The sequence below is a fragment of the Engystomops pustulosus genome, chromosome 9 (genome assembly GCF_040894005.1).
Source record: "Engystomops pustulosus chromosome 9, aEngPut4.maternal, whole genome shotgun sequence".
NCBI lineage: Eukaryota > Metazoa > Chordata > Amphibia > Anura > Leptodactylidae > Engystomops > Engystomops pustulosus.
Genome location: NC_092419.1, coordinates 46304579 through 46321645, shown reverse-complemented (window position 1 = coordinate 46321645; position 17067 = coordinate 46304579). Strand labels below are relative to the sequence as shown.

Genomic DNA, 17067 nt, shown 5'->3' with positions numbered 1-17067 from the left:
GGGAAAATGTAAACAACTTTTACATCACTAAACAACTACCAGCCCTCACAGGTAGGGTCTGAAGTAGCTTTCAGGGCCGGAACCAGCACTAGGCATACCTGGTCAAGTGCAAGGGCCCAGAGCTGCCCACATAAAGCTGTACATAAGGAATCCATCGGGGGAGGGGGGGCTGTACCTAATAAATCAATAGGGTGTGATGGGGGGGTTATATAAAATAACCATGAGATGCCTGGTATGATTAACTAGGGAATATTTTAGGGGGCAGGAGACTGTTTTTGAATTTTTAATGCCGCCACAAGAGTTCATTGGGGCCCACTGAGGCTCTGTTGCCCCGTGGCCTACTGAAACCTGGAGCCAACCCTGTATCCTTTCTAAAATTTCCTCTTTTATGTGATATCTCATACCTTTATCTATAAAAAAAAATCACATTCAAATGAGATGATTTTGACTGAGATGTGTCACATTTAGAGGCCTTTACTTAGGGCCATGCTTATGATATCAGGTTAAAGATACTAATCTCATCTTTCAAACGACATTAGAATTGTGAGCTAGAAACTGGGGATATGGGCAGATAAAGAGACAGGGGGAGATATATCAGGGCTCTGATGCCAGAAAACTAGCGTAGGAGCCCTGAAATAATTGCAGTGGGCAAAGCAAGTGAATACGTGAATTAAGAAACAGGTGTACCTGGGGCAGAATGCAGGGAACCAGGTATCTTGTCTAATTACTTATATGCATACTTGCTAACAGTCCCAAATTTGACAGAATTGTACAACTTTTCAACAACAAGAAGAACAGTTTTGTCCAAATCGAAAAGGTACAGAATATACACACAACCCACCCTTTTTTTGTCAAGTGGAGACACAAAAGTAGATATTCTCAGGTGGATTGGAGTGGTGCTCTGATTTATACAAAGTAAAAGTTGGTGACTATATGAAAGTAATTATTTACCTGAATGGAGGCCTATACGTATCCTGACAGGGACATCAGGCATGTGCCTCATTTTGAAAGATCCTACAGAGCTGAGGATATCTAGAGACATGTTAGCAATTTCTGCTGCATGTCTATTTCCATTTCTTTTAGGAAGGCCTGATGCTACCATGTAGGCATCTCCTATCGTTTCTACCTGTTAACAAAAATAAGAGAAAACAGTCATTACATATTAGATGTTCACACGGATGAAGTTGTTCCAGCACTCCTCAGGAGTTCTGGTCCAACTCTCTTTGTGTGCGCACGTTCTAGAACTTTGGGAGTTTGACTCCCTCCACTACAGGACTCATACACCAAGGAGGTGAGATGAACTGTACATGGTGGTTCTTGTAGTCCTTACATATTATCAAAGCTCAGTTTAACTGGTTCACGACCACCCACCGTGTATTCGCGGCGGCGGTCCGGTCCTGCTGCATGGAGAGGGCTCACGGCAAAGCAAAGACTTACCCATAACACCTGCGATCGGTTATCACAGCGATTGCTGCCGGCATCGGGGAGCGGCGATCCATCTCCATGGTAGCCTCGGGTCTTGCGAAGACCCAAGGCTATTTCATTTTAACCCCTTCATTACAATGTGCTGATAGCACATTGTAATGAATGAGGAGGAAAATCCCCATATACTTCCATACTGTAGTATGACAGTATATGATAGGATCAATCAGACAACCTAGGGTTAAAGTACCCTAGGGAGTCTGAAAAATAGTAAAAAGAAAAATAAAAAAAGTTTTTAAAAAAAATTAGGATAAAAAAACCTAAAAATTCAAATCACCCCCCTTTCCCTAGAACTGACATAAATATAAATAAACAGTAAGAATCATAAACACATTAGGTATCGCCGCGTCCGAAAATTCCCGATCTATCAAACTATATTAACGTTTTTTCAATGCATTTAACCCCGTAACGGAATATAGTGCCCAAAGTCAAAAATGGCACTTTTCTGCCATTTTGAAAAATATAAAAAAAAATCTATAAAAAGTGAGCAAAAGGTCGTGCAGTCCTAAAAATGATATCATTGAAAATAAAAGTATATAAAAGTAGAAAAAAGTAATTAGCTCCAGAAGATGGCAAAATCAAAAAAATAAATTTGTACAGGAGGTTTTCAATTTTTGTAAATGAATGAAAACATTATAAAATCTATACAAATTTGGTATCCCCGTAATCGTACCAACCCAAAGAATAAAGTAGACATGTCATTTGGGACGCTCAGTGAAAGCCGTAATATCCAAGCGCACAAGAAAATGGCGCAAATGCGTTTTTTCACCATTTTCACTGCATTTGGATTTTTTTACCCGCTTCCCAGTACATGGCATGGAATATTCAATACTATCACTATGAAGTGCAATTTTTTAGGCAGAAAACAAGCCGTCACACAGCTCTTTACGTGTAAAAATAAAAAAAAGTTATAGATTTTTGAAGGTGAGGAGTGAAAAATGGAAATGATAAAACAGGAAAGGGCCCGGTCCTTAACCGGTTAAGGAACAAATTCTGCAACACTGCCATTTGCCATTTCTGAAACAAGTATATATAATTTTATAATTAAGCAGTGACTCACCTTATACACATCATGGTTTCCTATTACAGCATCAAATAATGTATAGAGGTCGTTAAGGAGGTCAACCACTTCTATAGGCTCACTCATTGCTGATATAGTTGTAAAACCCACTATATCACTGAAGTATAAGGTAACTTCATCAAACCCCTCTGGCTCCACTGTGCAGCCTGTCTTTAGTGCTTCTGCAACAGATCTAAAAATGAAGCAGATAGTTGAGAATATGACAACCATACAAAAACACGTTCATATACTATTAGTGTGAAGAATGTGACATAAATAGCAATAATATGAATAAAAAATGTATAATTTTATAAGCAAAATTCTAAAAGAAATACCAGTATATATTATAAAATAAGCAGAATTGTAAATGAATATCACTATAAAGGGTATGTAGTTTTGCAAAGAAAAAAAATCTAAATAAAATCCTTTTTCACTGGTCAGTTATTACATCGGACAGTGTTAGTATTGCTCTAAGGTTCATTGGGGACACCAGAAATTATTCTGGGGGTCCACCATCCATCTACCCTCTGGAAAAAAAACAGCATGAATAGTACAAAACATACTAGCAAAAGCCTAAAGGGGTATTCTCTTTTCAGCAAATGAATGTTATTGTTTGTATAATAAAAAGTTTCCAATACAATTTTCCAATATAGTTTCTGTGTCAATTCCTCATGGTTTGCTAGATCTCTTCTGTCATTCTATAGAAAGCTTCTATGTTTTCCTCCAGTGTGTAGAAATCTGACCATGGTCACACAGGTGCACTGCTCATTATAACACACACCTATGATTACTGACACTAATGAGCTGTGCACCTGTGTGACCAGTGTGCACTTGTGTGACTGTAATTCTATACAAAAGCTTCTATGTTTACTTCCAGTGGACAGAAATCTGACCATGGTCACACAGGTGCACAGCTCGTTAACATGATAGGGAGTAATCAGAGGTGCGTGATATAACGAGCCGCGCACCTGTGTGACCACAGTCAGATTTCTATCCACTGGAAGTAAACATAGAAGCTTTCTATAGAATAACAGCAAGCAGAGATCTAGCAAGCAGAGATCTAGAAAACCATGAGGAATTGATACAGAAAGCATATTGTAAAATTGTATAACTTTTCTTTATGCACACAATACATTCATTTGCCGAAATGGGAATACCACTTTCATTGTTTTTACTACCGCAAACATGGGCAGAATTGCATACAAATCTTACTTTATTAAAATAATAATGGGGTTGTGTGGCCACAGATGTACTGTTAACACTGACCGATCCTCAGAAAAGCTTATCAGTATGTGACCAGTGGGAAGCCTGAAATCCTAAATCCTTTCAGTGTCTAAACCTATGTAGTGGATGGAGCCAGAAGCAGAATGCTTCAGCCACTGATTTAGTAAAAACTGCAGTTCTGCTCCTACCCACATACATATGAACAGAGCCCTAGCACTGATGCTACACAATTGACAGAGCCTTTTGCTTCAGGCTCCATCCACTGCATAGGTCCACCATAAGGCAGCCAGAACAGTTTATTGGTGCAGGGTCTCAGACCCCCACCACCCAAATACTGATTACCTCTTTGGAAATGCCTGTGGAGCCAGACAATAGATTAAAAATGAGTACATTCATTTTGTGTGGCATAGTTTACTAATGCAATACTTGATTCAAAATCCTTAATATACATTTAGAAACTATAGCAAATTTCGATTTTTCTAAGGTAGTAACATGTTATGGACTCATGAACAGTCTATTTGGGGTGTGAGACAAGCACTATGTCACTTTGCAGGCAGATATCTTCAAGAACTACACACTGACCCTCAGCAGTGGACCATAATACAGGCAGTTTGGGCGGAAGCCCCGGGCCCAAGCCTTCTAGGGGGCCCATGTACACTCAAACCAACTACCAAATTTTATACCAAAAAGGACCATCACCCATGAAATCCTCATACATCTGTTTCTACTCTCAATACACATGTACACAAGAGCCATTTCAGGCCCATTGAAGGTCCTCCAAAGGTCCTGAAACCGCAGATTGAAAGCAGAAGAACAAACACATCCTCCTTTCCCCAAGAAGCTTAATTCTAGTACCATATGTAGGAAGTATATTGCAGACTTTTAGGGTCTATAACAGTGATGGCAAACCTTTTAGACACTGAGTGCCAAAACTACAACCTAAACCCAGGTATTTTTTGCAAAGTGTGGATGCGACAATTAAAGCAGTAACTTATGACTCCCTGCTGTGTTAGAGGTTTAAATTGTACAGGCACCTGAGGACACCAATACAGTAGAAAGAAGGCAAAGAAGTTTGGATTATCATTGTAGCTTCCTTCTAGGGTCCTGGGCTGCCTGGGACTGCAAGTGGCCTTGAGTCCTGTCCGGCGAACTCTGCGCTGGGGTGATGGCATGGGTGCCCATAGAGAGAGCTCTGAGTGCCACCTCTGGCACCTGTGCCATAGGTTTGCCACCACTGGTCTATAATATTAATACATTCCAGGACCCGTGGCAGTCTTAATCTGCCCCTGCATTGGGGCCACACTTTCGTCGGGTTTCCCGACTTTTTCCACTTTTGCGCCGAATTCTGCAGGGATTTTGGCGCATGTGATCGGATTTCGGTGCAATCTCGCCGGCTTTAATACGACAGAAATCGGGGATGTGGCTGTCGGAAGAACTGACGGATTCGGAAAAACTGCGGAATTTAAACAACAAATTGTGTCACAAAATCAATCACTCACATGCACTAGGAATAGGTTGGTGAACTCCGGCGGACTTCGAAGCAGCAGCGACACCTAGTGGACATCAGGCGCACGACCTTAGTGAATCGCCGGAAGACCAGAATCCTCGTCGGAGAACGCGCCGCTGGATCGCTACAGGACCGGGTAAGTAAATGAGCCCCATTATCATGTTCATTTATCTGTTAGCTGTCAGTGGATACAGCGCAGAAAGCCCAGGAAAATATACTGTATTCCTTTAAGAATTTTTGTCAAAGGTGTAGACAAGTATAGACAACTGTCCTTTTATGACCCATTAGATCATTTGGAATCTTAAATGAGTTTGCATATAAAAATTTACATTATACTGAGAAACCAGCTAGGCTTTCTTATACAGAAACACACTGGGGACATGTATCTTTATTTCTGCTATTTATTTCTTAAATTTTTGTGACTTTCCGTTGTTTTGTGACTTTTCACTGAGACTTTTGCTGTCGTTCGTCAAGCACTCCTTTGTCTGCACCTTGTGCTGTGCCTTATGTATCTTTATTTTCCAGATGTTCTGTGTGACATTTGCCTCATGTATACATTTTTTCTCTGTTTTTGCGACTTTTCATGCACAGATCTGTACCTGGTCCAGGGCAGGTGCAGGGAAGGATTGTGTACACTATTGAAGTAGAGCCCCACAGCTACTTGCCACACAAGGTCAATATACTGTATATGGCAGGGTATTCCATGTTTTATTATGTAAATTACAATTAGTTCACAATTTTTGCACATAAACCTGCTGGACAGTGAAAGTTTGGGCCACACCTTTTTTTAATAATTTTGTATTTTTTTTGCATTCCAGGTCTAGAAATGTTCAGGATGCGGTCACATGTGGCATTTGTGATGTTTGTGAAATGTATACATCTTACATGTTACCATGCGCTTGGCTGATTTGAAAGCGTTTTTCCTCATTGCTAGAAGTGTTAGGGTGCAGTCACACGTCACGTTTAAAAACGCATTGCAACAGCTGAAGAGAGATTTGCCTAATTTAACGCATGCGTTAACATTGCATAAAAAATGCATGTTTTAACAGAATGTTAACTTGTGTGTTAACAATGTGTTAATGGTTGCGTTTTGTAAACGCAATAGTTAACAGCTGTTTAATTAGACAAATCTGTCTTCAGCTGTTGCAATGCGTTTTTAAACGCATGCGTTAAACACGACGTGTGACTGGACACTAAGTGGCTGTGAACACAGCTGCTTAAACTACCAGCACTGAAGCAAAACGCTTGCGTTTCTGCGATGCATTTAAACACACATTGCAAACGCCACATGTGATTGTTCCCTCATATGTCGGCATCTCCCTGGGGTGTTGCTAGAATGCAAAAAAATGCTGGCCACAACATCAAATGCATATGTCCAAAATTTCCCAAAATGCATGTTCAAAAAGTTTTCCTCTCCTGTCCACCCCTCACGCGGCTTGTGTCCATGTGGATTTGAAACATTTGCAACAAAAACTCTCAAATAACCACCAAAAGTAGCACCTGCCAGGCCAAGAAAACTAAACATGTAACAAGCGAAAAAAAAAGACATGAAAATAAGGCAGATAAATGACCTATCAAAAGTCTGAATTATACCATGCAAAAAAAAAAAACAATGAAGGTACTTTCGTTATATGATTATTGTTGTGCTTGTGACGCTACAGTTTTGCGCAAATAACAGCAAAACCTGTGTCCTGCAACACATGGATATACCCTACCTACATGTCAAGCAAATGGTGGCTGACGTCTTAGAATACAATTCAACTATCTGGACGCACAGATAAGTATATCTTCATTAACACACATACATTATGTAACGCAGTAGAAGGGAATGGCATTTATAGTGAAAGACTGTTTTCCGCATTCATTAATTACCTTTCATGTGGTAAGGCCATTATTCAGAAAGTCTGCATAGTGATAGACACTGTACAATTACTTACGGAGGTAACATTTGCGTTAAGAGCTTTTCTGTTTTCTGTTTTTCTATCTCTAGTTCCTCTGTTCTTTCCCGTATTAAGTCCTCAAGGTTGCTTGAGTATTGTTCCAACATGCGCAGCATGGAATCAATTATGTTTGTTTTCTTCCCTTTATTGATATTTTTAAACTGAACATTAAAGAGATTAAAAAAACCAATATATTAGGCTTTACAAATTCTTTCCATCTGGTCTATTCACATATGTTTTACAGGGAAAGTATGGTCATGCATGTATTACTATTAGATTGAAGGATGGGTTTATTATAAAGAGTGAGCTCAAAACTTTTTTAACATTTACATAAGACTTATGTTACTCAACAAGGAAAGATCCAGGTGTGACTGCAGTTACCTCCAATATGCTATATTACCTTTATAATAGTTTACAAAGTTGGTGGATGTCTTAGGCCCCTTCCACACTTGCGTTTTTCACGCGTGTTTTCTGCACATGCTTTTGACACGCAGAGCTTGCATTGCACTCTGGCCCATTGTAATCAATGGGCTTTTTCACACTTGCATTTTTTTTCACGCACGCACACACGCACGTTTTTTTAACCCGCGTTTAAATCTCGACATGCTCTACTTTTGCAAGTCACGCACGTGAAAAACGCACCACACAAGTCTATGGAGACGCATCATAAATGCATTGCACTCTGAGACACTTGCAAGTGCAATGCGTTTTTCATGCATCAATTGCCATAGAAAAGATGGAGCTCAGTCCATTATCTGTGCGTGAAAAACGCATTGAAATTGCATTGAAAGTGCGCAAGAAAAACTGAGACACTGAACAAACTCTGACTGAAAACTGATTGAACTCTGATGCAAAATGTCAGTTCTTCACTGACCAAACCCTGATCGCACCCTGATCAAACTCTGACGTGATCTGCAACGCAAGTGTGGAAGGGGCCTTTATGTTCACTCTGAAAGTGAAAATCTGCACAATCCTCTAACCTTCAGTTGAAACTTGGTATATAGAAAAATTAATGAATATATTTACATATATTGGAGCACATTTACTAAAAACAGCACAGTCTGTACTAGGTGTAGTTTGCCTGTGTAGTGTGCAGGGGGCGCCAGATTCAGGATTTCTGGTGCACGTTCTTCATGAATCTGGTGCTCCCTGCACTGCTCCGACATGTTAAATGTGGCGCATGGTCCGACTGAGCACAGGAATGTCCATTTCAGTGACGAAAATTGGTGCCATGTGAAGAATAGTGCAGCCTGGTCACGTGCGACACATGTGACTCAGACATTTCCTAAATACCTGTGCAAGCAGTTCGCACATGAAAGAACGTGAAAAGTGTGACAGAAAACTGGCACAAGGACCTTATTAAATGTGCCTCATTCAGTGCAGTACTATGTGTGACATTTAAAGGGAAACTATCTGTAAAATAAACAATAATAACTCCTCTCCCATTAAAAGTTTTAGGAACTCCAATATTAGATTTTATGGTAGCAACCTCAATATTAGCACAATATAGAATTTATTACCTGTTGATAATAAATACAAGCACAAATTTCAAATAGCAGATTATTACTATCACACAATACTGAAATGATCACCGATGATCTTGAAAATTATATTTTTTTAAAGGAAAAAATCTAATCGTTGTAGATCTGACCCCAGTTATCATAAGAATGGACATGTATTGGTGCTTCATGTGGATAGAACTGTGGTGCACATGCTTGGCCCCTGGTCCATTCACTTCTATGGGACTTTTATGGGACTATGGGATGGTGATGTCTGGAATACTACTAGAGGGGGTCCTGAAAGGGGTATTCCGGGAATATGAACGTCTGATAGAAAAACCCATCATGTTATAAATAAATGAATGTAACAAAACTCAATGTCATTAGTCACAAAATGGAGCTTAAATAGTTCGATTTTATGATTCACAAAATTTTATAGCCTCTCTAAAGTATGTGGAATTATCACCAAGATGGCCACCACTCAAAACTACAAGTCCCATGATCCTTTAGTTCTTAGTAACTCCTCCTCCCTCTTACGCTCTGCTCCGAGTGATGATGTAACAGACAGTCCTGCTGTGTTACTATAGTAATGATGTATAACTGCCGTCACCAAAACAGTGGCCATACTGGATGTACCGCAATTAACCGCCTACAGCCAAACTTAGCGGTGATCACATGACCTGCCCAGGCAGGTTTAGGACATGTGATGGGGACATGTGACCAACGGCCATCTTCTGTCCTGTGTCTTCTTCGCGTGGAAGGAAGGAAATTAACGGACTGATCAAAGGGCCAGTAGCATTTTAATTCTTCATTACACTGTATGCTGAGGGGAGCAAAATTTTAAATAACAACTAATTGCATATTAGCTTATATTTTAAGGACCCATTTGTATATGAATTATGCTGATTCCCGGAATACTCAGAAATGTATTTCCTGTCCTGTGCAAAAAAATATGTCACTAGTACATTTTTTAAAGAAATAAATTTCTCACTTGATCAAATATTTCATCAAAAGTAGGACGTCGGTCCGGCACTTCACTCCAGCACTGTTTCATGAGCACAATGCACTCCATAGGAGCATGGTCAGGAGACACCACAGGGCGGCACAAAGGAGGGGGCTTTTTAATCTTTGGGATGATTTCTGAAATGCACATAGTAGTGGTAATTTTTTATTAAATCAGATATTTCTATATTATTTAAAAGCTTTTTATAAACAATACAAAAACATAACGATCCCCAACCCCCCAAACCTCCGATAGTAGTGGTATTTATTAATCCACTTGATAAAGTACAGTACTATGTGTGACATTTAAAGGGAAGCTATCTTGTACCTTATGTGCTATATAGGTTTATGTAATTTTTAAAAATTGGATTAAAAAATATAAAATATGAATAGTAGAATATTTCATAGATATGTAGTACAATATACAAAAACGTTATCCCATATAAAGCATCTAATATGTGTTCACATTGGTCTTCTTATACAACAAAACATTTACTGTATATTGATATGTGCTGGACCTGCCATTAGGCGAGATGAAAATCTCGCCTCAGGCAGCAGATGTCCGAGTCCTGATGGGAGCGCCATCTTGGGTGAATAAAATGAGGGTGATTCGCCCATTGCCGCCCAAATCATCCATCATTAAATTAATTGCATCTGTTTCTTTAAGAACACAGACGCGATTAACCCCTTAACGCTCTGCGCCGTAGCTCTACGGCGCAGAGGTATAAGGGAAGTATGAAGAGGGCTCACGGGCTGAGTCCTCTTCATACAGAGGTGGGGGTTTTTGCATTTTGCACAAAACCCCCACCGCTAATAACCGCGGTCGGTGCTTGCACCGATCGCGGCTATTAACCCTCTAAACGCCGCCCGCAAAGTCGCGGGCGGCGTTTAAAAGACGGCGGCGCGCGGGCGCCGCCATCTTTTTTTCGATCGCCACGCCCCCGAACGTCATCGGGGGGCGGCGATCGGTTACCATGGTAGCCTCGGGTCTTCTCTTGACACGAGGCTACATGGTTTATGCAGGTTCGTTACAATGAGCCAGTGGCTCATTGTAATGTAAGACCTGCAAAAACGCCATATATTGCAATACTGTAGTATTGCAGTATATGGTAGGAGCGATCTGATCATCTAGGGTTATTGTACCCTAGATGGTCTAAAAAATAGTGAAAAAAAAAAGAAAAAAAAAAGTTTAAAAAATAAAAAAAATTAATAAAATATTAAAAGTTCAAATCACCCCCCTTTCCCTAGAACGGATATAAAACATAACAAACAGTAAAAATCACAGACATATTAGGTATCGCCGCGTCCCAAAATGCCCGATCTATCAAAATATAAAAACGGTTACGGCCGGCGGTGACCTCCGAGGCGGGAAATGGCGCCCAAATGTCCGAAATGCGACTTTTACACCTTTTTACATAACATAAAAAATGAAATAAAAAATGATCAAAATGTCGCACAGACCTCAAAATGGTAGCAATGAAAACGTCGCCTCATTTCGCAAAAAATGACCCCTCACACATTTCCGTGCGCCAAAGTATGAAAAAGTTATTAGCGTCAGAAGATGGCAAAAAAATTTTTTTCTTTTTTGTACACATTCGTTTAATTTTTGAAAATGTATTAAAACACAATAAAACCTATATAAATTTGGTATCACCGCGATCGCACCGAACCAAAGAATAAAGTAGGCGTGTTATTTGGAGCGAAGAGTGAAAGTCGTAAAAACTGAGCCCACAAGAACGTGACGCACGTGCGTTTTTTTTTCAATTTTTCCACATTTGGAATTTTTTTTCAGCTTCGCAGTACACGGCATGTTAAAATAAATAACATTACGGGAAAGTAAAATTTGTTACGCACAAAATAAGCCCTCACACAGGTCTGTACACGGAAAAATGAAAAAGTTATGGATTTTTGAAGTTGGAGAGCGAGAAATGAGCCGGAAAACCCTCCGTCCTTAAGGGGTTAATATACAAAATGGCGCAGCCCTGTTTGGCTGTACCGTTCTGTTGCTCTGGAGGACCCAGGCAGCGTGTGATGATGTCACACCACCTGCATTCCGGCACAGATCGTTCGGGGGAAGTAGAGGAAATGTCAGTGACTGCGTGCAGTCTCTGGTCTCCGCGCTGCCCCCGGCAGCGGCAGATAATGGTCCCTTCTAGACTCGCAGGAAGCGGCAGAAGAGGCTCGGATCATGCACCGGATAGCACAGGAGTTGCCTTACGATGCACACACAGCAGCAGTCCGCACCGTGTCCTTCCACACCATCTGGAACAGCAGCAGCCCTAGCCGCACAGCCGCACAGCCATTGTGGGGACACAATAGGAGGCACTGATGTATGTATATAATGTGTCTATATATATATATATGTGTATGTGTGTTTATAGTGTGTATGTCTATCTGTGTGTATATGCTATATGCGTGTATATGCTGTATGAGTGTATATATACTGTAAAGTGTTTATGTCTATCTATCTATCTATCTATCTATCTATCTATATATAAATATACACTCACCGGCCACTTTATTAGGTACACCTGTCCAACTGCTCGTTAACACTTAATTTCTAATCAGCCAATCACATGGCGGCAACTCAGTGCATTTAGGCATGTAGACATGGTCAAGACAATCTCCTGCAGTTCAAACCGAGCATCAGTATGGGGAAGAAAGGGGATTTGAGTGCCTTTGAACGTGGCATGGTTGTTGGTGCCAGAAGGGCTGGTCTGAGTATTTCAGAAACTGCTGATCTACTGGGATTTTCACGCACAACCATCTCTAGGGTTTACAGAGCATGGTCCGAAAAAGAAAAAACATCTAGTGAGCGGCAGTTCTGTGGGCGGAAATGCCTTGTTGATGCCTGAGGTCAGAGGAGAATGGGCAGACTGGTTCGAGCTAATAGAAAGGCAACAGTGACTCAAATCGCCACCCGTTACAACCAAGGTAGGCAGAAGAGCATCTCTGAACGCACAGTACGTCGAACTTTGAGGCAGATGGGCTACAGCAGCAGAAGACCACACCGGGTGCCACTCCTTTCAGCTAAGAACAGGAAACTGAGGCAACAATTTGCAGAAGCTCATCGAAATTGGACAGTAGAAGATTGGAAAAACGTTGCCTGGTCTGACGAGTCTCGATTTCTGCTGCAACGTTCGGATGGAAGGGTCAAAATTTGGCGTCAACAACATGAAAGCATGGATCCATCCTGCCTTGTATCAACGGTTCAGGCTGGTGGTGGTGGTGTCATGGTGTGGGGAATATTTTCTTGGCACTCTTTGGGCCCCTTGGTACCAATTGAGCATCGTTGCAACGCCACAGCCTACCTGAGTATTGTTGCTGACCATGTCCATCCCTTTATGACCACAATGTACCCAAAATCTGATGGCTACTTTCAGCAGGATAATGCGCCATGTCATAAAGCTGGAATCATCTCAGACTGGTTTCTTGAACATGACAATGAGTTCACTGTACTCAAATGGCCTCCACAGTCACCAGATCTCAATCCAATAGAGCATCTTTGGGATGTGGTGGAACGGGAGATTCGCATCATGGATGTGCAGCCGACAAATCTGCGGCAACTGTGTGATGCCATCATGTCAATATGGACCAAAATCTCTGAGGAATGCTTCCAGCACCTTGTTGAATCTATGCCACAAAGAATTGAGGCAGTTCTGAAGGCAAAAGGGGGTCCAACCCATTACTATCATGGTGTACCTAATAAAGTGGCCGGTGAGTGTATGTTTATATATTCCAAGTATATTATGTTCATATATGTGTGTTTATGATGTATATGTACTATACAGAATGTGTGTAAATGATATGTATATATTGTACGTATGTATAAATGTATGTGTACATATTTTGTGTGTGTATATACTTTGAGTTTGTATATAATGTATGTATAGTATGAGTATATAGTATGAGTGTATAAATATATATATGACTACATAAATGTGTGCGTATGAGTTTATAGATTTGTGTGAGAGTGTATTAATGTGTGTATGAGTGTAGAACTTTATGTAAAGGTATATACACTCACCGGCCACTTTATTAGGTACACCATGCTACCTTAGGTACCACCAGGCAGGATGGATCCATGCTTTCATGTTGTTGACGCCAAATTCTGACCCTACTATCTGAATGTTGCAGCAGAAATCGAGACTCATCAGACCAGGCAACGTTTTTCCAATCTTCTACTGTCCAATTTCCATGAGCTTGTGCAAATTGTAGCCTCAGTTTCCTGTTCTTAGCTGAAAGGAGTGGCACCCAGTGCCCCAGCGTCTTCTGCTGCTGTAGCCCATCTGCCTCAAAGTTCAACGTACTGTGCATTCAGAGATGCTCTTCTGCCTACGTTGGTTGTAACGGGTGGCGATTTGAGTCACTATTGCCTTTCTATCAGCTCGAACCAGTCTGCCCATTCTCCTCTGACCTCTGGCATCAACAAGGCATTTCCGCCCACAGAACTGCCGCTCACTGGATGTTTTTTCTTTTTCGGACCATTCTCTGTAAACCCTAGAGATGGTTGTGCGTGAAAATCCCAGTAGATCAGCAGTTTCTGAAATACTCAGACCAGCCCTTCTGGCACCAACAACCATGCCATGTTCAAAGGCACTCAAATCCCCTTTCTTCCCCATACTGATGCTCGTTTTGAACTGCAGGAGATTGTCTTGACCATGTCTACATGCCTAAATGCACGGAGTTGCCGCCATGTGATTGGCTGATTAGAAATTAAGTGTTAACGAGCAGTTGGACAGGTGTACCTAATAAAGTGGCCGGTGAGTGTAAGTATATAAATGAGTGTGATTTTACAAATCTGTATAAATGTGCTATGCGACTGGGTGGGAACGTAACCGTAAGTAGCTGATTTATAAAACTAAATAAAAGTGTAGATAAACCCTGTACCCTCATAATCTAAGCACATTGTCAGCACAGAGTATCTCATAGCACTAGATGGATCATAAAGTGTCTGCTTAGAGAGTCCCTGCTCTGGAATTTTACAATGACCGGTTATAGGAACTTAAACAGCAATCAAACAGAGTAAAATTGTAAAGTAAGAGGGTTAAAAATGATCTTTATTGTGTAAAGATAAATAGGGGATTAAAATTTGAGAACTTTCCTTAGCCTTTAATCAAGCTTTGATTTTATAGGATCTGATACTGCAATATTACTGATATTTTAAATTAATTTTTATATATCATATATACATTTTGTATTGTAGATTTTGTTGTTTAAGGTTTTATTTTTTTTTATTTTGTATACTGTATTTATGTAGAGAATTTATATATTTTTCAATAAATATTAACCATACACTAAAAAACTGCATTTTAAGGCATAATTGTAATGCACTGCATTTTATATCATGTGTATTGTTAGCAGCTTAATATTCCTTAGAAACCGAGTGTGTAAGAGATTAAAGTGAACTTTGGATGCACGGTATAAAAAGTTAACCAAGGACTAACAATATAAAACCTTCAAACGTGAAATGATAAACTTTAGTCCCCATCAACATGTTATTCAAAAAGTGTTTACCTTCAGGAGTTTGTTCCAAAGTACAAAATGGGGGCCCACGCACCACTACCTCTTGCATAATGATAGAAAAGCTATAAACATCTCCATTGAAAGTGCCATGGAGTGCTTCATGTGGATCCCTCAGTAGCTCTGGCGCTGTCCATAGTAACTCTGTAAGATAAGAGTTGGAAATCTAATGAAAGATTTACTAGCATGTCTGATATGAAAAAAAGAATTACATAAAATGGAAAAGAAAAAAGTATATTAAACAGGTATTCTCATCTGGACATTCACATTCATTTTTATTCATCTTCCATAAATATACATTTCTTCAATTGCATGTTATTACAAAAATTGTGCCTTTGTGACAGTAATTTTCCTTAAATGTAGCCATGTTGTCCCTTCGAAACGAGACAGTCATCCTTGGATACGACCACCAGCAGACTCCAGCAGTCGCCAGGGACGTGCTTTTGATGTGCCCGACCACCTGGATACAGCGGTCATTACTACACGATGGCTGTGGGACATGCACTAACTCTCAGACATTTCATATGCAAAAATTATTTGTCTCATATGCAAAACAGCAGCAGTGGTCGCATCCAAGGGCAGCTGTCCTCCGTTTCTAAGCGACCATATGACTAGATTTATAGGAAATTATCTTCACACAAGAAAACTTTTTTTATAATAATATCCAATTTAAGAAATGTATGTATATGGCAAGTGAATAAAATTTATTGTTAATTCCCAGATGAGAATACCCCTTTAAGTTGTGCTAGTCAGGCAGGATTTTTGAGATGAGCAGCATTATTCTTTAGAGACACGAGTGGTCAGTACAATCACTAAATATTCCCTAGCAATTTTGATAATATCTGTAATCGGTGCTGGTACCAATTGCGATTGTTAACCCTTAACACACCCCTATGCAGCATTGATCCATCCCCTTGCTGATCATACACACTGCTAATCCATTTATTTCTTATAGGACTTCTGGAGATAGCTGAGCATTATAACTGGTTGGCCTAAAGAAGAGGAATGAAGTTGTGTACATGCTCCACCATCTGCTAGATATAGAGAGATGCACATGGTATTAGAATGCATACCGGGACTCGCTTTACACTCCTTGCTTTGGGTGTACCCACTCTATTAGCTGTATTTATATCCTAGCTGATTGCATAATGTTTGCTCTGCATATTGAGAACCCTCTTATATTATACCTACCTGAAATGTTTATTTGTTCCACACTGCAATATACAGTCACTGTACTATGTTGCTCTTATTTTAGTAATTTGCACCACCTTATCATGTATAACACTTTCAGACACTTGCACAGGTTGTTTATGCTAATTTTCATTACTGTATTCCCCCATTCTGCAGTAAAAAGGAAGTGGTGGAGCGGAGGACGGAGCATGTGTTCTGATAATCTTTTCTGACACTGTCAGTGGCAGACAATGGCAGAGAAGCTGATTACATTGCATTTACATAAATGTGGTGTAAATGCAATCTTAATGGAATGCAAATGAAACAAGTTGACACAGCCTCTAGATGAGCATAGAGAGATCACATTGTGAATGTACACAGCAGCTTCACTGACACTGCTTGCCTCTATTAGACAGTGTCAGAGAAGATTATTATACCACACGCCACCCTCCTCCACTTCTCTCTGACAGTGAAGAAGATTATAATGGTCAGATAACAGGAATTATATCTTGGTAACTGTGGAAAAAAATAAAAATCTGTGTAGCAGCCCCTACATTATGGCATGTTAATCACACCATGTGTGAGGTGGTGAAACATCCTCTTTAAGAACCTGTTTCTTTACAGAATATAGATATAGTATATTAGTTATAGTATATTTAC

At 40.2% G+C, this 17067-nt stretch overlaps 1 protein-coding gene across 3 annotated transcripts in view; it reads right to left on the bottom strand.

The window, feature by feature from the left end:
- The window catches only part of GUCY2F (guanylate cyclase 2F, retinal), a 64643-nt gene that overhangs the window by 13259 nt on the left and 34317 nt on the right, over positions 1-17067 (bottom strand). For all 3 annotated transcript variants that reach the window (XM_072125449.1, XM_072125451.1, XM_072125450.1), the window contains exons 11-15: positions 15232-15381; positions 9704-9852; positions 7211-7374; positions 2543-2735; positions 952-1126 (exon numbers count right to left, since the gene is read on the bottom strand). In XM_072125449.1, the coding sequence (XP_071981550.1) occupies positions 952-1126; positions 2543-2735; positions 7211-7374; positions 9704-9852; positions 15232-15381 (831 nt within the window). The remainder of the gene's footprint in view (positions 1-951; positions 1127-2542; positions 2736-7210; positions 7375-9703; positions 9853-15231; positions 15382-17067) is intronic.